Source organism: Montipora foliosa, chromosome 1 (genome assembly GCF_036669935.1).
Source record: "Montipora foliosa isolate CH-2021 chromosome 1, ASM3666993v2, whole genome shotgun sequence".
Classification (NCBI taxonomy): domain Eukaryota; kingdom Metazoa; phylum Cnidaria; class Anthozoa; order Scleractinia; family Acroporidae; genus Montipora; species Montipora foliosa.
The window spans coordinates 46,843,737-46,871,236 of NC_090869.1; the positions used below are offsets into that span (position 1 = coordinate 46,843,737).

General features: G+C 40.3%; 1 protein-coding gene across 4 annotated transcripts in view; it reads right to left on the minus strand.

Moving 5' to 3' along the window:
* LOC137999754 (uncharacterized) overlaps positions 1-27,500 on the minus strand; it is a 78,547-nt gene that overhangs the window by 15,517 nt on the left and 35,530 nt on the right. For 3 of the 4 annotated variants that reach the window (XM_068845651.1, XM_068845672.1, XM_068845663.1), the window contains 3 exons: positions 23,786-25,572; positions 10,802-23,156; positions 6,300-10,379 (listed from right to left, as the gene is read on the minus strand). In XM_068845651.1, the coding sequence (XP_068701752.1) occupies positions 10,269-10,379; positions 10,802-23,156; positions 23,786-25,572 (14,253 nt within the window). In that variant the 3' untranslated portion in view covers positions 6,300-10,268. Of the gene's footprint in view, positions 1-5,433; positions 5,528-6,299; positions 10,380-10,801; positions 23,157-23,785; positions 25,573-27,500 lie in introns of those variants that run through there. The other variant, XR_011123002.1, reaches the window with a different exon arrangement.

The following is a 27,500-nucleotide window of genomic DNA, read 5'->3' on the forward strand; positions in this document are numbered from 1 at the left end:
AGAAGCAATTCCTGTTTTCTTTAGAAAAAATTTATTTATTTTATTTATTTATTTACTTAATTTATACACGGTAAAAAATTCATCAGGTACAATTCCAAAAAATCTTAAAATCTAAAATCCTAATCCTATTATTACATTAATTTACAAAATAAGCTACCTACAGACCTGATTTCCATGAATGCCGTGTATTTAAAAATTTTGATAGAGAAGGCGTTTAAATTGATCTGTGGAACTAGATTCCCTAATGTTACGATGTAAGCTGTTCCAAAGAGTTGCGCCGCTGTAACTAAAACTATTTTTCATGTAGTTTGTTCTCGGAAACGGAACAACAAGTTTATTTGCCGAATCCCTCAGAGCATAGTTTGATACATTACGCGTTACAAATTTAGACGTGAGATATTCGGGAACCAGACCATTTAAAGACTTGAAAACCATTAAAGCTTTCTGAATTTGACGTTGAGAATTTAAGTCTTTCCAGCTGAGTTTGTCAAACAAGGAATTAACATCAGCGTCATAGCTCGATGAAGTTATCACTCGTGCAGCACGGTTCTGTAGTTTTTGTAGCTTGTTAGATAATGTTTTACCACAATTACCCCAGACTAGGCTGCAGTAATCAAAATGCGGTTGAACTAGTGAGTTGTATATACTGAGTAAAGTTGATTGAGGCACAAATGGCTTAACTCGTTTAATGGCTCCAATTGCGGAAGCAATCTTTTTACACAGTTTATCAACGTGGAGATACCATGTTAGATTTTCGTCAACATATATTCCAAGTGATTTCACTGAAGAAACTTTCTCAATTGGAACATTATCAATGGAGAGTTCAAGAGTATCAGATAGAGTGCTTAATCTTTGCCTGGATCCGATCAACATAAATTCAGTCTTTGTAGCGTTCAAAGTAAGTTTGTTAGACACAAGCCATTTGCTTAGCTTTTCAAGGTCATGAGATATACTAGACTGAATCAGATGTAAATCAGAGCCAGCATAAGTAATATGTGTATCATCAGCATACATTCTAGGAACGCTGAACGATAGACAGTTAGGCAAATCATTAATATAAATTAGAAATAAAAGAGGGCCAAGGATCGTTCCCTGTGGCACACCGCATTTAAGAGTGGTAAAATCAGAGAGACAACCGTTAACGGAGCACCGTTGTGTGCGATTCGTCAAATATGATTTAAACCAATCAAGCGATTTCCCTTGAATTCCGTACTGATTCATTTTAGTTAATAGTATCTCATGATCAACAGTGTCGAAGGCCTTTTTTAAGTCGAGGAACACTACGGCATTTACGTAGCCACGATCGATATTAAACGCCCAACTGTCAGTGGCTTCAAGAAGAGCACTAACAGTAGAGTGCAAAGACCGGAAACCGGATTGTTGTTTAGAGATGATTCCCTCGTTACTTAAGAAGTTGTATAACTGATCGTACACAATCCTCTCAAACACTTTGGCGACAACTGAAATGACAGAGATAGGTCGGTAGTTGTTCAAATCAAGTGACTCGCCCTGTTTGAACAACGGAATCACTCTGGCACATTTCCAATCGTCAGGAAATATGCCAGACATCAAAGATTTATTAAACAGGTCACATAACGGACCTGAAATTATATCAGCACACTCACGAATTAACTTAGCAGAGATATTGTCTAACCCAGTAGATTTAGTTTTCGACAATCGATTTAGATGAGTAAAAACAATACTACTAGTAGTTGGACGAAAAGAGAATTTGTTGAAGTTTTCAGGAAAATTGTTTAAATAAGTAGACACTTCGTCCGAAGTAGAAGGTATTTCGCGGGCTGGTCTGGGCCCAATAGTTGAAAAATGTTCGTTAAAGGTATTGGAAATCTCGTTAGAATTACAGATAGATATATCATTTACTTTGACTTCCTTTACCAGCTGGTTGTTCTGACGACGGGACATGAGGTGATTAATAGTTTTCCAAGTCCTTCGAGAGTTTCCTTCGGATTGAATAAAACTATTATGATAATAGGATGCCTTAGTGGTTTTTACATTATTGTTGATTTTATTTCGTAATTTTCTGTAATTAGCCCAGTCATGAGGATTCTTTGTTTTTATCGCCTTCTTTTTAGTAGCATCACGACAGCGCATATCATTCTTCAAGACTGAATTAATTCAGGGTGAGTTATTCAATTTAGCACGACTAGTTCGAATTGGAGCATGAGAATTGACAACGCGCAAAAATTTTGTTTTCCAGTTAGACCAAACCAAATTTGGATCTTCAGATTCATCGAAAGACCAGTCTTGTTGAGAGATTTCATTTCGAAAATTATCTCGATTAAAATTTCTAAAATTTCTATAAGAGATGTAAGAGTGTCCTTTAGATGATAAATCAGAAGAAAGTTTACGATAAACATAGACGAGGCTATGATCGCTGATGCCAATATGGGAGACACCGGAACAGCTTACCTTATCTGCATGATTAGTAAAAATCAAATCGATTAATGTAGATGAGGATTCAGTAACACGAGTTGGTTCATTTATTAATTGATTGAGCCCATATAAATCCGAAATCTCGAGTAAATGACGAGTGTTTGCATCAGGTGTAGAAGAGGCCAAATTACAGTTTAAGTCACCCAACAAATAGTATTCAAGGTCAAGAGAATCAACCTTGTCGATAAATGACTCATAACTTGAAAATAAATCGGTAGGAGAACAGGGAGGTCTGTACCATGTCGCTATCAGAAAAGGCCTAGAGTTCGGTTTACGAATTTCAATGATCAAATTTTCGAGATTAATTACATTTAGATCTGAGCGCACTACATAAGAATTAGAAGACTTAATATAAAAACCTACTCCTCCACCATTTCTACTTCTGTCACGACGGATAAATTCGTAGCCAGGTATATGGAGCTCGGAACTTTTTATGGATTCGTCAAGTTTTGTTTCGTTGATTGCCAGAATATCAACAGAAAACTCAGAAAGAAGGACTCTAAGTTCGTCAATATGTTTGACGAGACTGTTAATGTTCAAACAGGCCATTTTAAAACCACGCTTTGCTGGTAAAAAACTAGACGCATTGGAAAGACTCGAATTAACAGCATGTCCTTCGTTTTCAACTGATTCTGGCAACGTTAGAGAAACAAGAGAATTATCAGCAATATCGGCATTCATGGAATTAGGAAATCAATTACATCGTAAAAAATTTACAAAATTCTTTTGCAATAACTCGTTACCTTCCCTATTAAGGTGCAGGCCACCTTTGTTAAGTCCATTTGAAGTGATGTTGGTATGGCTGATGAGTTTCCAATTATTTTGCTTGCAAAGTTGTTTTAGACGTTTGTTGACGGCTTTAACTGCATCGCTGTAATCATCATTCCTAGCATTGCGCATTGCTTACGTGTGGTAGTGACGTAACACAGCGATTTATTCCATATAAAATGTCAACTGAGCTGTGTGTTGTCTTCCAGGAGATTCAAGTTGTCCTTGCGTAATATGTAGTTTTAACTGTGCACGATATTGTTTTGGTATTGTCTATCATTGTAGTGCCAAGGTAGAAGTCTTGGGTAAATAGCCTGAGAAGACATGTGGTTACTAGCAAAGTACTGAACCCAGAAAGATTGAAGAAGATAAATGGGAAGTGAGAAATATTGGCTTCTGGGCTGACATGCTGATAATTTTCAAGCTCCCTCACAACTTCTCTCACCACAAGTTTAAGCGTGCCCTCTGAGCAGATTTGTAATACTAAAATTTACTAAAGTTAACCGTATCCGGCGGGGTTAGTATCTGGATGGGTGACCATACCCCTTCGTAAAACAGAAGCATTGGACCGAAAATACTATTAACGCTAACAAATGCGAACTCAGCAAGGTACAGATTTTGTTAGCTTGCTTTATGTTTACTAAACACTGCAAATAACTAATTACTCCAGTCACTACAATGCGTACCAATCCCTTACTTTTAATGTAGTGTCTGACACTTGCAGACGGCAGGTTAACCCTAACCCTAACTCGCAGTAAAAGCTAACCATTTTAAAATGGGTGCTTAAACTTAAATACAGCTTCTCAGCGCTATTTGAAATGGATGTTTTATAGACTTAAAGTGCCCCTAACCCTTCAACTAATTTTTTTGGGGGTAGATTTTGACATCTTTAAAGAACTCATTTTCGGAAAATTTTTTCACAAATATTGAATCCTTATTTTTTTGCCAGAGCTTGAAGTTAGTGAAATTTGTAATTTTCTGCGCGCTATAAGCCCTGCTGGACAAATTACTCTCTCGTGGGCTCGTTAGGAACAAGCCAATGAGAAGCGTCTGATACCTAACACCTTTTTTTAGCTGTGACGTAAAAAAAGGACACCACTCCATGACATAAGAGTGCGAGTTCGAAGATTATTTGTGAAAACTTACAATCGGTCTGAAAATATGTCCTCTTCCAAATAGTTTTCCGATTCAAGTACGGAAGAGTATCTTTCGGACGATTCGGAATGCCTGGATTTTCAAGAAATAGAGACGGAGCAACGAGAAAATCAAGAACTTTTATCAGAAAGTTCGACTGCCGACAAAGAATCAGACAGCGAATTGCAAGCGTATATGGACGAGCCTCTCACTGATGAAGAATTGCTCAAAAATTATAGACAACAAAAAGAAGAAAAAAACAAGCAAGAAGAAGTTCTTAAGAAGCGGCTAGCAGACGAAACCAGCGGACTTTAGCCCTCGGATCGCTATCAAAAGGAATCTTATGCATGCCGATTCCTTTCTGTTTATTGTTAGAGTTGCTGCATCCATAAACCACGGACTTTTCAACCATTTTCTCTGTGTTCTTCACACATCCCAACAACTCAAGCTTGCACGATGTCTTTTTCTTACGTCACGCTCGATACTTTGGCCGGGTTAGCCCGGATTCAAAATTTTTGAAATTTTTTTCGAAAATAAGTTCTTGAAAGATGTCAAAATCTACCAAGAAAAATAAGTTGAAGGGTTAGGGGCACTTTAAATACTGTTCATCAGCGCTATTTGTGGGCAGTCCGTAGTTTCCATACACCTCCTGAAATGCTAACCGTTTTAAATAAGTGCTTAAACCTTATTGAGAGCTTAACCTTAATTACTAAAATGCAGGCAGTGTCCCTAACCTTACGTGAAAGCTCACCATCCAAAATAAGTGCCTAACCGTCATCACTAAGCTGAGCATTTAACCCCAAACACTAAAAAGAATTGTTCACATGCAATAAATGATATTATTATTATTGTCTTTGGTATCATCAGAGACGACAATCCATCATAATAATCTTAAAATGATTTCTCTAGTTTATTTTATACATACTCTCATAAAAGTAATTACAGAGAGATATCCAAATATGTTAAAATGGACAGTGTTCTAAAAAATTAAACCATTTTTAAAAACCTAAGCTGGTTTGAAAAAAAAAAAAGAACTTTTCAAACCAAAAACAAAATTAAACCACAACATATACTCACTTGGTGATCTTGGTGTTTCAAGCAATCTGATTGGTTCGCTATCTGGGAGTAATTGAGCATTATTCACTCCCTACGGAGTGCCACAAAATTTGGCCTGAAAGTTTCAAAGGTAAGAGAAGAGTTCATACTTTTGCCTACCAGTGTTTGACTTGGTTTTTCCAGATAATTGTTGCTGAAAATTTAAACAATCTTCACGCCAATAATTTGTTTCACTCGGAGTAATTCTATTTTGTAGGGCTGGTCGCCCAGCAAAAAGAATTTGTTACTGAAATCGAGGAATTAAAAAATTGTTTAAGAAAGTTCTACATGGCTGCAAGGACTCAAGACGGATCATTTTACAACAAACCATCGCTAACCTCAGTCTCTCTCCTCCGGAGAGGTTCGGTTATTGGTAGGGTGATCAGCTTCGATCGGCTGTGATCGAGCTGTGATCAGTAAGGCGTTAGGATGTGTCTGCTGTGCAAGTTGAGTGCAGGCGCAAGAAACGTATTCACCTCCTTGAGCCTCTGCGGAGGTTATTATTGAACTCAAGAGGGAGCCAGTGAGGTCTTTTAGCCCAAATTACCATGTCATGCCGAAGTGGGCACATAATAATAATAATAATAATAATAATAATAATAATAATAATAATATTATTATTATTATTATTATTATTTGCAACGTACGTATTTCTGTACGTTTTTACTGCCTAATCCTTGAACACTTTTGTTTGAGTACAATTTGCAATCGTTGACAGAGGTACGCGAAAAATCTCCAGCAAAAGGGGAAGGCCAAATGATGTAATTTCATGGCACCCACAATCTTTAACTTTAACTTTATTGAATTTGTTGCGCGTACAAAATAACATCAGCAACTGGAGAAGAAAACAGGACGATGTCCCAATTGAAATTATCATATGATATTATTTACAATCCAGTTAATTTAAAAATAGCTTCATTAACTTACACCCTCACGAGTTGGAAGATTATAAGAAAGGGTTTTATCAGCATAAAAATCTAAAAGCCTCCTTTTAAAAGTACGAAATGAGTCCACGGTTTTAATATCCCTTGGTAGTTTGTTCCAAAGATTGACAGACCTGTAATAAACGAACGTTTTAAGTAATTTTGTTTTGCGTGTGGTATTTGGTAATTTAATTCACTCGAATTACGCGTTTTCTGCCGAACTACAGTTTGACAGAAAAAGTCTTGGTGACCCAGATCAATATAGCCTGCTCTCTCTAGCGTTATAGATAACTACCAAGTCTTTCATTTCCCTTCTCCAACAGCCGATCCCTGTAGGAAAGATAAACTTTGTGGCACTGCGCTGAACATTTTCTAGTAATAGTTTGTACTTTGACGTGTAGGGTGAGCATAGTTCACAAGCGTACTCTAGTTGTGGTCGAACAATTGAGCAGTATAAAAGTTTCTTGATGTCAGGATCATTGATATCTCTACAGACCCTACAAATAAGGCCAAGCGTTCTATTTGCTTTAGAGGGGATCAGTTTTATATGTTGAGACCATTGGAGAGTGTTGGTGACAGTTATGCCCAAGGCTTTAATTTCGCTAACTGTTGCCAGTGGGGACCCGTTAAGGTGGTATTCTCGTTTTGTGGAAATTTTCTTCCTAGAGATATTCAAGGCCTTACATTTGGGTATACTGAGACACATTTTCCAGGTATCACTCCAGATTGAGAGCTGCGTTAGGTCTTGTTGAAAAGTAGACTGAAACATTGTAATAACCACTTAAACCTGTTGAAGATAAAAGAAGTACAGCAAAAGGAAAGAGAAACATGGATGGACAGAAATGGACAAGATTAAGACGGATCGCATTTGGGTAATCTTGAAAAAAGTCGGCTCGACGTTTTTCAAGTTTCTGGCAAATCGCATGGATAGGTAAAGGTAAAGGTACACCTTATTTAACGTCGGAAGTTCCTTTACTCTCTAGAGAGTATTCTCCCAGGAAGCCGACGGTGCGTCATTTTACCCACCTCTTTCCATCAGTGCTCCGTTTTAAGGGTATTTAAAGCTACTTAGGCTACACTGAAAGGAAAGAAGTCGAAACAAGGATTTGAGATCCCGGGATCGAACTCGGGACCTCTTGCACCAAGGCCGCGCACTAACCAACTGTGCCACCCTTCAAATCAAATCCAATCAAATATTGGTTTATGTTCGCCTTGTGCGTATGAGATAGGTACTGAACACCCATGAGTTAACAAACAGAATTCGCTTAAAAGAGCATTAAAGTATCACATTTCTAAATGAAAAAATAGTCCACTAGCTTAACTGATAAAGGAATGCTTGTGTGTTGATTCAGTCAATACTCAAGTGAAGCTATGATCTTCACAGTTATGAAGGCAATTTTTACAATTGCGTAGAGAAGCCTGAAAAATTCAGGACTTCAACGGGGTTTGAACCCGTGACCTCGCGATTCCGGTGCGACGCTCTAACCAACTGAGCTATGAAGCCACTGACGTTAGGAGCTGGTCATTTGTGGGTTCTACTGGTCCCGTGAGGTCCATGAATTTTTTGAAGTCCTGAATTTTTCAGGCTTCTCTACGCAATTGTAAAAATTGCGTTCATAACTGTGAAGATCATAGCTTCACTTGATTTCATAGCCGCAGTCCATATGATTCATTTCATATACAATTTCATCATTCAGTCAATACTGGTGACCCGTTACCTCGGGATTTGTGATTTATTCCCCTTTATTTCACTAATTTAGGTTTGTCGATTTAAAAAAATTTCCTAACAAACGAAAGATTTCATCTCCATGTTACTTTGTGATAGTATGACAAGCCGTTTGTATAAATTTAATCCTTACAATTTATATTTTATCCGCCAAATATTGGTTTAATTCAAACCAGTAAAAAGTCATTCAATCTAATACCTTACTGAGACGAGCGCGGCTAAAAGGATAATCTTTTCCCGCCTTTCTGAAAATTTGTTGAAATCATGGAAGAAGTGCAACTCCGATGTTGGAAGCTCTTCGAATATCCTTCGAGGAACAGCAAATCCCCAAATACAACAAGGTTCAGTTTCCAACACTCAGGCTTCGAATTCAAATAGTACTCCAGAGAGCACTAGATGCTAGATACATCACGAATCAGAAACAGTACAGCTGGTGCGAGGTTTGTCGTCTGAATAAGGCAGAGACTACGAGCTACTGCACCGTTTAGACTCAAGGTTAAACAAGTCACCAGTAAGAAGAAGGCCCTAGAATTTGCTTTACCAAGGAACGGAATAGAATGTTGAATTCCTAATCCCTTGCAACAATGCTACAGCGACCCCTTAACGTCGTTACTAAACTAATGTTTGATCAAGAACTTCAGCATATACTTCTGGTGCTGCCGCATCCAAAGTACCTTGAAAAGTGTTCTCAGTTTTCAGCGTTGTGTAGCAAGTAGAACGCCAGAGACTGGGACTAGCCCACATGAACTATTATGGGACGTAGAGAATCCCTTGAGCGGTTTTCCGGAGATTGTAAATTTGTTGTTTTTCATGAAAGAATGTAAAGCTCGTACTTGTGGAATGTAACAGTTGCAACAAAACCTCATACCAAAACAAGTGTGTACTCTCTCTAAATTTCAAGGATTATATTTTGCTACAAACGACTTGCCATGTCTTTGATCAGTCTTATTTTTGAGTCATAGACAAATTACAACTGAGCGTTTACATTATGCCATCTTATTCCACTACTCAGTAATCTAGTTTCACTTAACTTCAAACCTAGTTACATTACGAAAAATATTACTGAAAAGAATACATCAATACGGTTCATGTTTACTTTTACTGCTATTTGATCTCGTCCAAGAACCGCCATTCATCTTAACAATTAAACCATGAAACTTAAGTCTACATGCACAATCACTTGGATGAAACGAGCATTTTGATTGGCTCTTGAACGTTCGGGTTTTGCAGCACGTGTCATTACCAGGGAAACAGGCAATCTACGTTCGTCTGAAATTTCTTTCTTCCCGGTTGTTCCAAACATTGACATTTTTTTCTGAAACATCTTCAAGTAAAAACTTTTTTTTTTCTGAAAAGGATAGGCCTGCTTCTCCCTTGATGAAGAATTTTAATTTGGTTTGAATGTTCAACCACACAACTAGAATCAAGAACATTTGTTTTTGGCCTTGGACAGTTACTAACAAACCAGAAACACATTTTAAGAGCGCTTCACGAGATACAACACGCACTTGTCCCGAATAAAATGCATCTGGGTATATGATGCCAGTTGGTTGCAAGGGTATTATGCAGAACTTTAAAATTGGGTACTTTATTGGGCACACGTTCACTTACTTGGCTTTAAATGGTTAACTTTCAGCTTCAAACATCGATTTTACATGGCTGTACCACCAAGCATTACTAAAAGAACTTTATCTACAGAAAAAAATAGAAATCTGAGTGGATTCACTGGTATCGTCATTTCTGGGTTCTTTTAGCGATATTTCTCTAAAATTTAAACAAAAAAACGTCTTGAGAGGCAGGATTTCTTAAAGAACTTATCATATCCTTCAGTGTAGACATGCTTTCATTTTCGTGAATCATTGAAATGCACGTTTTAATGCTCGCTTCATTCTCGAAAATCGCAGCCATAGCGACCGTAGGGGCATCATTTAGCTCCAAAAACTACAATGTAATAAAGTACTTGACACTTTACTCTGCCGAAACTGTACTGACGAATACTGGCACCCAGTTCGTACAGTCAAGACCTCGTGACAATATCCTCCAGTTCCGGCGGTCCTCTCGCTCAGTTAGACTCAGTTAATCTTAAAGTTTGAATTGTTACAAATACTCGATATCTTCCACATACGAAACATAACGCATGAGTTACAACAAAGGATAAAATGCCTTCTTCAAGAGCAGCTGAACCGTGCCAGGCTTTTCAGCTGGCGGGACCTTGAGCTAGTGGTACGCTTGCCCTTTGCAACTGGACTCCGAATAACTTGCCTAACCTCTTCCAACACCTAAAAAAAAAAAATTATTGAAATATATATATATATATATATATAACGTCAAGAACGTAACTCCAGAAATGATTGTAAACCTAATTAACGGCAATACCAACTATCCCTGAAAAACAGGCATCAAGACCAATGCATATCTTTAATAATCTTGGTTATTTATAACCACAGGCCGTTTATTCAGTCATTCATGGGGGAGGCCCGAGTTGCATTCATTCCAATTTAACTACGCTTTCGAACGATCTTCGCCAGATTCTTCTGATAGTTTTATCATCCCCCTGTAGGACATACACACCTATCTTAAGCTGCAAATGTTAGATCAAATCATCTAAACGTGGTAGATTGAATCCTTAAAAGCCACTTAATTGCTCAATTATCACATCCGTGTGGCTCTGGTATAATGACTATAATTATCTATCACTCACTTTGAGACGATTCTTGTAGAAGCAGAGGACTTGATACGTATGGCCAATGGTCAGCTTGTCAGAGATCATAGATGTAACGAGCTTGGATAAAGGGTGCACCTTCAGCAAATTGCAGAGTTTGTTAGCATCGATCGGCCATAGTGAAGACTCCAGCAAGTGCTCCACTAGACTGCCTCCAGGTTCAGGTCTGATTTCCTCAGATGAAAGATAGCGGAAAATGAAACGTCGCAGCGCTGTTGATAAAGCAACCAGCAAAGAACGATCGAGCTCGACCTCGCCACTTGCTGGCGCTGCTTTGACCATTTCTTCCTCTATCAAACTGGGTATGTCAACGCGATATGCATCATGTACGCGCTTGGAAGCGGATTCGGCCAGTCTATCCTCGAGGAATTCGTACAAGGCAACCACATGTGTCAGCTGAATGGCACTGTGGGGTTGAGGGAGTAAATGCTTTGGGAATGGTCTTGATCCACAGAGCCATTTGTCTGTAAAGTCTGTCAAGGGGTCCCCTGGTTTTCCGACCTGATACCTTTTCAACAAGCAAAGGACGATTTCCATGTGCTCTAGCAAGTCTTGCATGGCCTCGAGACTATGTTCGCTTGAACGAAGACCACTTCGAAGCATCTCTGTAAGGGGCTCCTGGGGAATCATATTTTGTAATTCATCCAGAATACCTTTGCTCGTGTGGAAGAGCTCTCGCGAAAAAATGAACTCGTGTAATCCATTGAACGTTGACAAGTATGATTTTCCCACAAGGAAACGCGCTGCCATTTCTTTCTCGATCTTTTCAAGATCAAAGAATACCTCCCCTCCATGGCCATACTCGGTATTACGCTGGGAATGCCTTAAAATATCGTCGGACCATTTGTACTGGATAATTTCTTTCTCTCGAGCGTCCTGCAAATGGACTATAGGGATAGCACATTTTTTTACGGCTCTCTCAAGGAAGACCAACCCGGAGCTTTTGCCTGTCGCTGCAATGCACAGTATCTTGCGTAAGAAGTCGTTCTGGATGTTCTGAAGTAACTCTAAAGCTGCACACAGAAAGACTCCTTTTCCCCTTTTGTCAACAAGGCAGTACGAAATCGGCGAACTTTCACTGATATATGGTACTTCCATCTTCAACTGCTTGCAAACCAAAGGACGCATCTTCTCCCATGCTTTGCAAAACTTTTCAAAGTCCTCATTCAGTCGCTTTTTCTCCTCAGGAGAATGGACTTCTTTTTGAATGACATCTCCAATCTTCTGAGCAGCATCCTTTCGGGTAAGTCGCCTACTCAACATTGAATCCACTTTACGACTCCACGAAAGAAGATCGTTCAGGTTTGCAACAAGCGGGAGGCTTTCATCAAAATCGAGGAATAAGCCGAGAAGAGGATGGCCGTTCCTCGTTTCATTATTGGCTGCCACGTAGTAGGCTCTTAAGCTCTTGAATGTTTTTGGATACGTTACTCGGAACAACCTGGAAAGGTGGTGCTGGTTTCGTATCTCACTTTCTGGGAAATGGGGACAGTCAGTCTCCTCGATCTTCCTTTGAACACTCAGAAGTGACTTGGGTGCATAGTCTTGAAAACGTGTCAAATGTTTTCGGCCGCAAAATTCGTGGATCAGCGGAGTTAATACAGCTGCAAACTTCGTTTCCCACGTCAATCTTGACTCTTCTGTAGGACACACAACTGCTGTGGTTATAAGAGACGTGCAATCTTCTATGGCACAGTGCAAGAAACGGATGACATCCTTCTCCTTTGCATCTAAGAGAATAGACAATGCTCTCAAGTCGTTCTCTATCAGCTGGAAGCACAATTCAGAGGGACATTGTTCCAACTGCTCAGTGCTCAATATCTGCGTCAGACATTTGTCATCAAAGAACTCAAGTGCATAGCCGCCGTAAAGCACCGAGCAAACAAAAAGATGAAGAATACGAAATTCGGCTGGTTTTAAATCCCGCACTTTGTGGGAGGCATCTTGAGAACCTGGAATGAGGACATAACCACTTGTTGGAGGACGGGGTTTAATTGGGCATACATTCTTTTTGCCTTCACTTTGCCTTTGACATTCTGACCCGCAATTTGGACACGTTTTCTCTTTCTTCGAAGCCGTAACAAACATTGTCATACAAGCACAAGAGAAGATGGTTGCCTGTGAAGACTGTTCAGAACTGTAGTTGTGGTGTACCATATAAGGTTCTTGGCGACTTTCTCCGGATGCCAGGACGAACATACTTTGTGATTTCAATGGATTAGCGAGGTACGACATGAAAGCCAGAGTCTTCGTATTTGTAGTGATAATTCTCGATGCTACGATTGAGGAAAGATGAAGGATCAACATCGCCTTATGAACATCAGCTGACGAAGATTCGGGTGAAATGCAAAGCTCTGGGCTTTTGAAATCCTTTTTTCCTGTAATCCGGAGAAGGAGTTCCACATAAGGAGCTTCAAGGTTACACATATTCTTTACAAATAACTCACTTGCTTTATCCTCACTGTCCCGCAAATTTCTTTCAGAGCGAATGAGGTAGAACGACTTAGTCAAAAGAAGTGCCACCTTAAGTCGCTGTTCCGCTGACTCTGGTAGGTTAGAGATGACATCTTCAAACGGCTTCAAATTGCATTTTTCCAGAAGAGTGGCCAGAGCTGCTTGAGCTGGAGAATCCTGTATGTGCTTTTGAAAAGGATCAAAACTAAGTTTCCCGATCAGGATTTCATCTTTCCAGTGTAAGCTCTTTAAAGAAGGAAGTTGAGAGCTACACTGGCAGATTTTGTGCACGTCAAACAAATACAGCTCTTTCATGAGTTCCTTTAAGAAAAACAACTGTAACTCTGATGCCACTGAGGGGCCTGGATTAGTTTGGGTAGAGGGAAATGCTGAGTGTATTTCCTGCATGACCATGGAAAACTCCCCGTCTTCAACCAGGCACTGGCGTCGCGGTAAAATAAATTTGACAAATGATGCCAAGACGGACTTCACATATGCTGCGGCACACAGTAGATTTAACTCTGCGTATTCAGTGTCATCAAAGGGATCGACCAAAGTCTGAAAAGCCCTGCGAAAATTATTCAGAAGATGATCGTCTGAACTAGACACTGAGGAGATGTTAACATCCCAGGAAGCAACTTCACCTATGAGGTCACAGCACAAGGCAGAGAAAGGACAGTCAAGCGTATCATCTCCAGCTTGCGTTTGCAAAGCATGACCTATTTGTTGGATACCGGGATGTTCATCAATTGCACCACCATTTAAAAGGTTTTCAAAAACTCCAGGGCAAAGTTGTTCTTCTACAAGAAAAATGCGGTGGATCAATGGTCCAGCAAGCTGCATGAATGACTTTTCTCTGCTCGAGGAGATCCTTGCGAGAATGGAGCTAAGAACTGGGCTGTCTGGGTTTGAATCAATGCATCGTCCATAAAAGGTCATTAAGAAGTCTGCCGCTCTTCGACCTTGAATGCCCCTTTTCTGCAATTCATCGATTATACAAGTTATACGATCAAATGCAACTGGAGAGTCAAGATATCCCTCAGAGGTCAATGCCCTCCCAAGTTCACCAAGCATATACAGGGAATACATATCAAGATCGTCAGACACCAGAACAAGCGAAAGAAAGTCGATACAAACACGAAGAAAATGTATTGCAGGGTTTTGTACCGGCATTCGGATCACTGTTGCAAGAAAGAGACTTGTTGTTCGATGCCAGTCGTCGACACCCTGAAAACTTTTGACCACATCATCGGTTGGGAGTAATGAAAAACAACACATTTCCACCATTTCTTCTTCAAAGGTAACAAGTGTTTCCCCATCGTCATCCACCAACAATTCCTCCTTATAGTGTGAATTATGTTCTTCCATCGAGTATTCATCGAAATAATCAGTTTCCACTTCCTCCTGCAATTGTCGATCTTGGACAATCTCCTCTACCGTGCATTGAACGTGCACTTCAGTCTTATCGGCATCGCCCCATTCATATGTTGTCGGGTCTGTTAGACTCTTGTCTGCGTTATGAAGGCTATTATCTGGATCAATTCTTTCCACAACACCAAAACTCTTCTGACAACCTTCCATTGCTAAACCATCACCTCCTGGTGTCTGTGTTTGGTCTTCATTTTTATCTTTTTCTCCTTTCTTTGCAGCTTGAGTCACTTGTACTGTTCCAGTTGCATCCACCTCACAGTGTCCTTCAAGTTGTCGCCACACACTAGCCATGTATTTACTTTCCAGAGCTCCTTGAGATTGTGCTACAGTTCCTGTCTCATTGGAGGTTTCAAATTGTGTAACCTGGCTGCCGATCTCGCCGTCTGAATTCAGATTTGTGTACTGCACATCTTTGAAGTTACTGTGTTCATTCTCATTTCCTTTCAACGTTGCTGCCGTCTTGTCCTGAAAGAGACTTCTCTCAAATAAAGGGATATACTTACAGAGAAGGTCTTTGATGTTTACGTTTGATACACTGTGGCAAGTGCCATAAACCTCAAGGATTGTCATGTACGAAGAGCCGTTCAACCAAAACAAAGAATGTAGACGGACTATAGCGAGAGCAGGATCGCCGCATACCACAAACTTGATATCTTGAGCCATTGCTGCTTTTAAGAAATCGATCCTCTCAGACCGTGCGAATACATCGGAAAATAGAGAAGTTTTCTTATCAAGGAGATCCTCAACGTATAACTCGATGTTGTTTTGAAGGTATGCAAGATCATACACTTGAGGAATTTTCTCCTTCACAAGTGAAGCAAACTTGTGAAGTTGTGATTCCACTGCCACTTCACGCAATGTTTCTTCATCATTCAGGTTGGTCTCATCTAAGAGAAGCCGTCTTTGGTCTTCAACAAACATGGGTTGTACTTGTTCTACCTTCTTGTAAAACACGGATGCAAAAGGAAATTTTAGATCCAAGCACCTCTCGGAAGTATAGTAAGACTCTGGTCCTTGTTGGTCAGGAATCTTGTCAATGTTGAGGATCTCTTCATCTGACATCAGCTTCAACCACACTTGTAGTTTCTCTTCACCGGAAATGTCCCTTGACAATAGGAAGTGAGGCCAAGCTGATTCGCTCTCCAAAAAGTAGACTATCTTTGCCAGTGGTTGACGTATGAGATGACTAATATAATGTTGGATAGCACCCAGTAGATGCGAGTAGTTGATCAATGCCTCTCTATCACACGCCACGGTGTACTGCCACCTGGAGAGACCTGTGGAGTGTAAATTTTGCGCGTCTCTCTTTTTTAACCACCGAACAACTAAATCCTTGAAACATTCCAAGATCACAGAAAACGATTTCAACAACTGGTTTATCTGAAGGACAGCATCTAAGGAGGGCTGCATGCTGCTAGGATATTTGATTCGAGTGAAGCACCACAGAAGTTGATTTAACGCCTCGTCTTCAAATGAGAGTGATTTGGATTCCAGCAGATCAGTGATAGTGCCATCTAAACATTCAGTTATGGATAGAACTGGGTGTTCGAGAACGTCAATCGTCACTTGCTTCCACCCACTCTGGAAACTGAACTGCCATCGCTGACTTTCAGTTTTATTGGCAACACTTTCTCTCTGAACATGGATTACAATGCAAACATGCTTGACCTGTTTTCTCGTTGTTTTAATCGCCTCTTTTATATATTTATCTCTTTGTTGCTCGATGATGGACTTAGCAAGAAGCATGTGAGTGGCATCCAGTTCTGGTTTACACTGCAATACCAAGAACGAGTCCTTTGATCTCCAGAAGCGTTCTAGCTCCTTCGTCAATTGCTTCTCAGATTTGAAAGCACTTAGCTTTTCTGTCTGACACTTCACTAACCCTTCAAGGCATTGCGAAACGCTCAGGTTGATGTTGCTATGGGTCATGACTACCAGTTTCATGCCAGACGTGGCATCCTCACTTTTCGAATCATTTTCAAGGATTTGAAGTGCATGTCTCAAGTAATTCTTCAATCCACTATGCAACGGTTTCTGAAAATAGTTGTCGTGAAGTGCCTGAACCTCTTGCAAATTCGTCTGCGCAAGATCTGACTCCATACTTCTCACAACACCATCAGGAGACGCCACCATCATAAGATCCTCCTTGCACTGCTCCAAAATTTCGTTGTAATCAAGTTCCGGGTCTTGACTGTTTTTCAGAACTACTGATGGAAGGGTATCATCACAAAATCCTACAAACATGTCATCATCGCAAAATTGAGATTCGAGATTGGGCACTGTTGAAATGCTTTTCACCCACCTTTTGAGGGCGTTTATCAGATTCCTTTCTTCCTCATTCAAGACGTCTGAAAAACGCAGAAGCTGCTTCTCAAAACGATTAAGAAAAGGCGGGTCTGTAAAGTCAATTCGTCTTTGGTCAATTAAGACAATACAGCGAAAACCATCATGAACTTGGCACATTGGGTTGCTGAAAGCACCAAGTGCAACACGGCAGTTCTTCTTTCCTCCAACCACTGTGTAGTTTTGATTTAGCATGTCGTAAAGACTGCCATAGATGTTTTCAAGATCTCGCAGGATCAGAACACAATCTCTTTCCATGCAAAGGATGATCCGGCTCAAGATCCGGTAGTTGTACTCCTCCGAGAGATCTTCTTGAAATTGACTTCCAAAGATGGTGATCTTTTCTTTCTGAAGACTTTCCAGTGTCTGATCAAGAATACCAATCGCGGAGTCTCCATTTGTGATTATCATTAGATGACGGGCAAGAATGTCATGTAGGTTGTCACAGATGAGGTCAGTGATTGGAAAATGATACGTCTCCTCTTCGAAGTCCCCCTTTTGCATTTCTTCTTGAAAGTAACTTTGAAAATTTTTGACATCCCTTTGCACACCGCCAAAATTCCTTTGAAGGGCACGCTGGATTCTCTTGTTTTTCTCTTCAGTGTCTGATGGGTCATTCTTGGACTCTGTACTAAGACACTTGATCAAGCTGTAATAGTCACGTAGGCCGTGAAAATTGGGGTACCTTTGCATCCCTTGGTACTTGTAATATGCCTTGGCAAGATAACGGAGATGCTTATTATTAGGATAAGTGCGAGTAGATGAAACTCTTATGCCACACGAGTCCATGTTGGTGTCTCGCAATGAAATTCCAGTTTCATACAAATCCTCAACATCAGGTTCTGGTCGTGATAAATGAATAGCACGGTTCATTTTTGCAGCATCTAAGGCCCAGTTGGAAATTCCCACGACAGCGACATCAGGAAACGAACTTTCACTTGGCTCCAATAGGCTGTGTAACACTTTAAGGGGATTGTACTTTGATATTTCGGCAAGACCAATCTCATCAAGAAGAACAACAGGTAGAACATCACTGGCTGTGTTATGCTTCCTGTACTTTTTTGCTTTCTCGAACACCTTCAAAATTCCGTCAGACGTTGACGATTCAGACCCTTGGTGAGATACAACATAGAGTTGTGGCAGAGTCTTCAGAAAAGGGTCTTTAGCATCTTTTCCTCTCAGGTTGCTGCGTATTATTTGCATGGATAACGATTTGCTACAGCCAGGCTTGCCAACAACAAAAACGGGAATTTGGTTCAGGATACAAACCAGCATCACAAAAACGTTTTCACGAAGTGCCGCATTTTTCGCAGTTCCCTGGGGTAATTCCATTCGCCCCAGGTAGTCTTCTTCCTCAGCTCTAACGATGTCCTCAAAGCTACTGCTTTTAAATGAACCTTGGTCTTTCCGAATGCAAGAAGCTATTTTGTCATGATATCCCCTTCTATATGCAGCAGTTGTAAGTCGTGATCGGTAACAGTGAGCCAAAGCTAGGATAATGGATTTCATTTGACGTGAAAACGTGCAAGTGGCCTTAGAGTATTTTGAGCCATTGTTAGAATGCGATACAAGAAAATTATCCTTTTTCTTTAGCGTGTGGTTAAACCATTTCACAAGAACAATACAGCGGTAAGCGTCTCTTAAACTGACACAATATGGATTCATCTCAGCTTCTCGGATATACTCCTGGGAAGTGCACAAAAGTTCAACCAGCAGTTTTTCACCGTTGCCTGTGATTCCCTCCACCATGCGGCCAATGTAGGCACGTTCATCATTGGTACTCAGTGATCCATAATCCCAGACAAAGTCGATCATTGTCTCAGGTAATGGATGAACACGATACACCAGGCGAGAGTATTCGTCTGTAACAGTCTTTCCACTTAAGCCAGCTGTTGAAATTTTTTCAGCAGGACGAAGACGGTATGGGTTGCAGGCAGCAATAAAGACTATGTTTGGCATAAGCGGTTTGCCTCTGATTGTACGGTGGCAAATAATTTCGTTGATGGTTCCGAGGTATTCGCAGGTATTAATTTCATCAAGAAACACCCAGACTTCATTGCAACTTTTGGCTTCTTCCTCCACTTTACGCACAAAGGTAACCATTTCTTCCTCACGCACACCTGCGTGAAAATTAAACACACGAAATGAGACACCACATGTCCCAGCAAGGTATCTAACCAGACTAGTTTTTCCACAGCCGGTTTCTCCCATAACAATAACTGGAATCCGTGCTCTGATGCGTTGAATAATGAGAACCATTTTAAGAATATTGTCTGGTGTGAGAGCATAATCAAGGATTTGGAAACTGCTGTTGGATTCTCTTGGAGTGCTCTGTACAATTAGGTCTAATCTTCTCTGCAGCTCTTCTTGGCTCATCTTTGTGAAGTCATCCATATCTTTTCCTTTCACTGCTTGCGTTTTGAACAAATCCTTCACATTTGAAGGCACCAGTGACAAGTCACGATACAAAGCTGAAATAGTTAAGGCTTCCAGACCGTGGAAAACAATAACAAGATGGTTGTTGTCAGACCACTGTATCATTCCCTCCACTCGTTCAACCATTTTCACAGCAACATTGCATGAAGACATCTGAATCTTTTTCAGCAATTCAGAAGCCTCTTCTCTGGAAATCGCTTCAGACTGAACATTTTTACACGTCATGACAGATCGGGATGCAAACTCCCTTGACACCTCTAAAAGAGCCTTAAACAAACAATTTCGGGTATTGTGCGAGTGCCCAAGAACTGCTCTCAAATTCTGGGGTTTGAAGTAAGGACTTGCCGAAAATTGCAACAGTTGATTAGCAAAGACCTTGACAAAACTCTCCACTATATTGAATGACAAGTCACCACTTGACGAGAAGTGTTTCAAAAGCAGCTTTTTGCAGCGTTCTGATGTTAAAGGCTTAAGTTCCTCAGGCCTTAAATCTTCGCCCTCCAGTTTACCAGAATCATATGCATGAAGATATTGACAAACAACTTGGATAGGGCTAAGTGGTTCCTGGCTGACAATAAGATCTTTGTAACCATTTGACTTGATATGCAAAGTAGAAAAGCACTTTGTAACAGCGAGCGAGTCCCGCAACCAGTGGCTGAGCGTGTTTGCAATCTCGATGTAAACATGATGGGTTGGTAGGTGAAAAACATCAGTTCCAAAAGAAACCATCCCGACTGCAACTAGCTCGAAGAAAAATATGTCAAGAATGGATGGATCATCTACCTCGCCAACATCAAAATGGATGCATTCAAATGGTCTAAACTGCAGACTAGACAGCCTTCTCACTAGATTTTTTCGGTTTAAGGGTCCACTGATTGGAACTGTCACAACCTTCTTTTTCTGGGATGCTGCCAGCTCGTGAATGGCTTCAGTTTTCCCCGCACCAGGAAGGTCTGATGTGACCATACAGACCTCAGGAAACTTGCTGTTGAAAGTGGTCCGTAGTTGGACTTCAGTCATTCCCATAATGTTGCACGCCCATGATGAGAATTGATCAGCGATATGGTGATGACTTCCCCCGCAGCAAATTAGGCCTAGTAGATATGGACCCATGGTTCGATGTTGGTGCTCTCTGATGGCGTCCACAAGCGCAAACTGAATATCATTCGGTAAATTCTCTACGTTGGCTAAGCAGTGAAGCGTAACTGAATTGCAATGATCGTGTGCTAGAAAAGCACGTTTGAGAAGTCGTTCCACCTTTTCCCAGCTGGTCTCAGAGTGGCAGAAAATAACCTGGTTTGGCTCGGGACAAGCTCCTGTCGTATTTTCAAAGAGCGACATTACTACGTGTGCTGTCTGTTTACTTCCTTGTTCGAGCACTGCTACAAATAATTCGCCTGGTTTTACAGTTCCTTGCAAGTCAAGCTTTGGCACCTTTTGCATTTTCTTCCCCTGTCGAGGGATAAATATGGCATCAAGCACCTGTCCAATGGCTCTAAGATCACTTTCATAGCCATGGTGTTCCTTGGGTTTCGAGTACAGGGAATGGAATCCAACAACGTCTTCTATTTTTACGTTCTGATCCACAAAGCGAAGCAAGCTGTGGACAGACGTTTTAAGGGCAATATCTGCTGACTTATTTGTCAAACCTTTCGTAAAAAACTCGTGCAGGATCCACAACTGGTCAGGATGAAAAAAATTTAAGAAGTAATGTTCTGTTTGTGAATTGTGCAGAATTTTTTGCCATTGTTCCAAATCTACTGCAAGGGAATCGGCTAGAGAATTTATTTCCTCTAAGGAATGAAGCTTGTGCCAAAAGTTCTTGCTGTACTGTGGATGACCTGATTCTCGCAACAAAGTGATAATATTGAGGATGTCATTAAGCCTTTCAACTTGAGTAATAAATGTAGTCATTGTCGTGTTCATCATCATAGCAACGTGACCTACTGACTCTGTAACCTTTCCCTTATTTGCGTCCGTGTTCACAATGAGGAGGGCTCGGCTTCTAAGGTCATGAAGCTCTGCCATGTTGTATGTTGTCTCCTTGGGCGTTGTTTCATGACGACAGTAGCTTAACTGAATTTCGCACGACCCATCTAAATTAGCCTTGATCAGATAACGCCCTTTCTGCACAGCATTACTAATGATCTCCTTTGTCATTTCGCCACGGTTGGCAACGTTCATGTACAGCCCCCGTAAGCTGTGGACATTGCACCCACATTGTATAATCTTAGCTGCCATTTCCACCTTCTTCTCAAGCTTCACGTAGCAGCTTTCCAGATGATCTAGAAATAGCAATGGATCTGTCAGATCTTCTCTAAGTACACTTTGTAAAAATCCATGCACATCAATCAAATCAGAGACAGTGGCTTCAGAAACAAACTGATCAGAATGCTCCTCTACAGCATCAATTAATATTCGTATGTCTTCGCCGGCCGTTTCCTTCATAAATGAGATCAATTCACTGGATTGGTGGAGGACAGTTATGAGGGTTGTTAAGGTTTCATCAAGCCTGTGATCAATGGTCGCTACGCTGCCATTTTCAACTGCCTTAGAAAGGTGACCAAGAGTTTGGTTTGAGGCACAACTGAAGGACATGAAGTCTTGCAACTCTTTGCCTATGGAAGCACCTGTGCTGTCATCGAATCCAAGAGCTGAAAACATTGACATCACTTGCTTAACTTTAGCATTCAAGGATGGAAACTTGAGATAGTTTATCAGCATTTTCTGCCTCTGCCGCGAAATTTCAACACCACGAATAGATTTAAGGATTTGGAGCTCTGTATCGAGCTTGTCTTGATTGCCAATACCTTTCAGTAGCATATCAACTTCCTTGAGGCTTGGATCTTTACTATCATCAAAAATATTTGCGGAAGCTTCTTTGAATTGCTGAAATCCTTTTCCTTCTATAAGGAACAAAATTTCAGCGGCAGTCTTCACTTTGCAGCTTTCTGCCTTGGAGTCGGAATCGACATCTACATTAAGTCCTGCTTCCACCTGTGATTCGACTGTTGAAAACGCCAATGTCACACATGAGCGGGCAACATTGGTAAACATAGCTGATTCACTGACCGGCCCTATTGGTTTTGCCAAGTCAATGAGGGCATGCAGCTTCCCCCAGTAGTTTGTGTCAAAGACATCTTTGAGGGAGGTGGTGGCGCTCCATTCTTTCTTCCTGCGGTTGAGTTCATCGATCAGTAAATGTACATCAGAAACAGTTACAATGCCCTTTGACACTTTCTCCACTAAATTGATGGTCTTCTCAAGTTCCAAGAACAGTTGAGAATAATAACGCGCAGACTCTTGATCTGACTGAAATTGTGACATCCAATAGTCATCGCATTGGTGAACATTTAGAGCCACGGAAGGAACCAAAGGCGAAGCCAAGGTACAGAACTTTGCTAGAAGACTAATCTTACTGTCGTCCAGACGAGAAAAGAAGTTGACAGGAAATTGACGTCTTCGTTGAGGATCTATTAGCGACTGCAAGGAATGATGGACCGCTGCAAGTGTAGGGTGTTGTAGCAGTCTGCTTTGAGAATGAACTGCACTTAACAAAATCAACCAGTCCTCACTGAAGGAAATCATGTTGTCTAAGATTTCTTCCATTTTTCCTTTTGAAGGCACAGGGATTAAATCCATCAAAACCAACAATACTTCTTCCTCAGCCCTAACAAAGGAGAATACAAACATAAAACTCAAGTTAAATCTTTGCTCCTATGTAAATGAATAGAAGCGCGGTGACGACGACCACCTTCCCTGGCTTTTTTATTGCTAAATGGCCGCATGGCTACGAGTTTTGAAACAGGACTTTATTTTCTCTGTGCAATACCATCGTTTTCAGATAGGCTTTAGTAGCGTTGTTACTTGTTCTTGTGTGTTTAATTCTCACTTTCATGTATACACGCATCTTAGAGATCACTAGGTCAAAACATTGTTTTCTATTGTCTTTTTCTTTGCAAAAGGTTTAGTTACTCTGCGCTTTCTTTAGTTTGAAGTTGATTCCATTGTGTTCATTGGTTTCGTTCTCAGTTCCCTTCGAAGTTCGTAGTCGGAAAATCACCGATAACGAATAAACGTACTTGCGTATCAATCATCCATTCCCTATGTTCATTCATTCCACAGCCATTTCCACTACACCTACACTACGGCGCTACTGCTATTTGAAATGATCATAAAAGAAAGCAGCATCTTCTTTATTCCTTTTGACGTAATTATCAAAAAATATAATAAATTCTGCACAGCGCAAATCATGGACCTGGTTTCAAGAATGTAATATTCCAAACAAAGAAGACCCACCTGTCTACCTCAATCTTTGGCAGATCCTTCTTCTCCTTTTCCTTTGACGACTCAAAACCAAGAAAGCGAATCATTTGCCTGTATCTTGAGCGATTGTCTCCTATGCCACTGTGATGTTTTACTGAAATTCTAAGAAGAGAAACAAGGCGTTGTTGGACGGATGGTTCATGATTCTGAGCATCTTTAAAGGCCTCCATGATGGTTTCTAGTCCTGTCCTCATGACCAAACGCTCAGCTTCCTTATCCACAGCTTCACAAAGTTCCTTGCTAGTTTTCAGAGCCTCCGTTTCACAAAGCATCTTCCAAATCACCACAACATTTAGGACCTTGTCTTTGAGTTCCTCCCCACCATACTGGAAACTGGTTTTCAAGCAGTGATGATAAAATTTGGTTTTGTCGTCATTAGCGACCTCGTTCATCCAGTATGGAAGAAATGTCTCTGTAGTCAGGAGATCTAGGAGAAAAGATCCTATTTCTTTCTGTCTGGTTGTCAATACATTGGAAAGGAGCAGATGAAAGTAGTCTGATGACTGCAAACTAGTATCCAGAACAATGGTCTTTAAACTGGCAATTCTCTCTTTCGACCACTTTGTCTGTAAAGCAAGTTGTTCATGCAATGCTTTACAGAATGGAGTAGCTACTTCATTCTTTAGGGTATTCGGTACCTTAGCCCAAAACTGTGGCTGTAGAAGGTCTGGTTTTGTCACACTAACGAATGAGATAAACTTACAGAACTTCCTTGAAAACTCATCTTTCAAGCGGTCAACTTGGACAGGAAAAGTGTTGGACATGACGGTATGAAGTTTCCAAAGGCACAGGACACTTGGAGAACAGCTGATCATGTACGAGAGGAATGTTGAACACTTCGTGGAGTCCTCAGACTGCTTGAGGGCGTTAAGTACAATAGGAGTCTGTTTGTCGAATTGCTGTTCAGTTAAACTTTGCAATGAAAGTTTGCCTAATACCAGCATCATAAATTTGACATCAAGCACATTACAGAAGTACTTGATAAAAAGCAAGCGTCCTGTCGCGGATCCAGTCTTGAAAAGAGCTTCTGCCACAATCGAAATGTACTTTGTACTGGTTTTTGGTAAACTAATATCGCTTAGATCTTCAAAGGATGAAAGAACAAAATCAACAGTCTGACTTCCAAGATATCTAGTCACATCTTCAGCAGACCAAGATCTTCCACGGTCCACCAACTGACCAAGAACACAGCAAACGAACAAACCCTGAAGAGGAGTGGCATTTTCACTCATTGCTCCCTGAATCCACGTCAAACAGGACCTGATGTCTTCACTTGCATAGCTCGGGTGGCCAAACCCTACGTGTTCGCATTCAATGAGCAACTGTTTTAAATCAATACCACAGGCTAGCTTCTGGAATAGCATTTGAACAAAGAACATCTGCCCACGAAAAATATTTCTATTAAATTTATTTTCATTAGGATTGCGGAAAATGTCATACTGTTGCATTCCTTCATTCAACTTCCTCACCCTTCTCTCTTGTACATGTTTGTCATCTTTTCTTCTCGTGAAGGTGTTTATAAAGTACGTGGCTGCAGCCTTCAAAATTCCCTCCTTGCATTTCACATCATAACGGTAACGAAAGGTTTCTTGATTGTTGGCATTTATATACAGCTCTGGGGAGATCCAGTGCCTTCTGTCCTCTGAGCAGGCTTCAAGGAGAAGAGTGATCTGGCCATTGAGCATCGGCTTCTCTGTAACAATCTTTACTGAAGCAACGCTGTCATCCGCCACAAACAAATGAAACACGTAGCATAGAAACTGAAACGACCAAACAGATTTGTCACGAAGCAGAAAGGCACTGTTTTGCATCATCAGTTAGTTTAAATTCTAATCTTAATTTTTAATACTGTACTTATTAAATTTAATACATCAGGCCCTAGTTCAAACGATGGATAGCGCTGCCCGCTGGATAAAGAACTATCCAGTGGGTAAGTCATATTGAAACCAATTGGGCTTTCCAATGGATAGTGATTTATCCGGTGGATAGCGTTATCTATCTTTTGAACAACTGGGGCCAGGCCGCTATTCAAAATTATGACAAATCGCCTCGATAAAGGTCGTTTTTTTCGCACAATCACTTCGTTTGTGATGTAACGAAATTTTATCGGCAAGGGCATTCCACATTAGCATTTTCAAGTTTTAAACTCGTGATTAAGTAAAGATTTTCTCGACACACCCTAAAATAACGTGACATATCCGCTTTAAGTGAAATAGTCTGCAAAAAAGAAAAAACTGCAAATTACTCTGACGGACGTTTTCCTGCATGTCATGCATGTTTAGAGTTGCCTTAAGCAAACGTTTATGTCACACACTAAAGACTGAATATGTTGTTTCCGCTTCATAATTTCTCTTCTTTTCAGTCTAATCTGATGACAGGTCAAGTCTTATTTTGGTTTACGTTTGCACCAAATGGTACTGCAAAAGCTGGGAGTTTACGGCGTAGCACTTTTATTTCGAGGGGTTTAATTGCGGATTTTGCGGATTGTTTCACACTCCCTTCACTGAAGAACCATTTCTTTCAATAATGAAGCAAAAAATGGACAACAAGCTTTCTTTGAAATAATTCTTGACTAACAAGAATTAATCAAATTTCAAATTGTTTTTTACCAGAAGACTGTGCAGAGTTGAGTAAAAATAAATAAACTTAAAAATAGCCAGAAAATTGTACACACAGACTACTCAAGGTGTTCGATTCCGTCTCTGGTATCCAACTCGAAAACGTTACCAGAGAATTTGCCGTTTGGTTTCACTGTTGTACATAACAGCAACATTTAAAAAATATTAACGAGAACTCGACGAAGAGGTAAATCAGCGACTAAATTTCCTGTGGCGAGTGGCAATGTTTATTTCAAGCTTCTTATGCAAATTTTGGACAGAGAATATTAAATTACAAAAAATAATCTACTTAAAGGTCCTTAAAAAAGCTTAATTTATGGGTGTTCATTTGGACAAAAAGTGTCACAAAAACCTTTCCCAGCGTAAAATTTATTGAAATAAACAAAATACCTAAAGGTTTTAGTGGCAAAAGACCCTTCCTATTTTAAATGAGAAGAAACAACCGCAATTAAATAAATTTCAGTCTCACAGTTCAGGATCTTAAAACCCTTTTCGGAAGAACCAAAAGAGACAACAAGCTTTCTTTCAAATAAGATGAAATTGTTGTCGAAGACCATTACTCGTCGCTTTGAAGATTCCAGATAGTTATTTTTCACCTCCTGTCTTGTTTAGACGATTGACTTTCCATTATTGAAAGCCATGAGGGTATATATTTTTTAAAAGATCCACCAAAATGCCACTCGCATTACAATGACTTTCAACGCCATTGCAGGTTAACTTAAATATTTTACTGTGTCCACCGGATAAAATCTATGAATTTCTAGTACCCCCTCAAAGTTACCAAACATAGGCGCAGAAGAATCTTCACACAAAGACACTACTTAGCAGGGGAGGGACAGGAAAGACTTTTCATGACACGAGAAAAAAATTAAAATAAAAAAAAAAAACAACAAAACACGAAATTAAGGCAGATTCCGACTGGGTTTGGCAACCCAGCAACAATATGGTCTTTATAGCCCTTATGGTTATTCTAGGATGCTTGTACTGAATATATGTAATTTTTTTGCTTTCATTTCTTGTAAAAGGTAATTAATTATTTCGGTACACAAAAAAGGTCGTCGTTGTCGTCG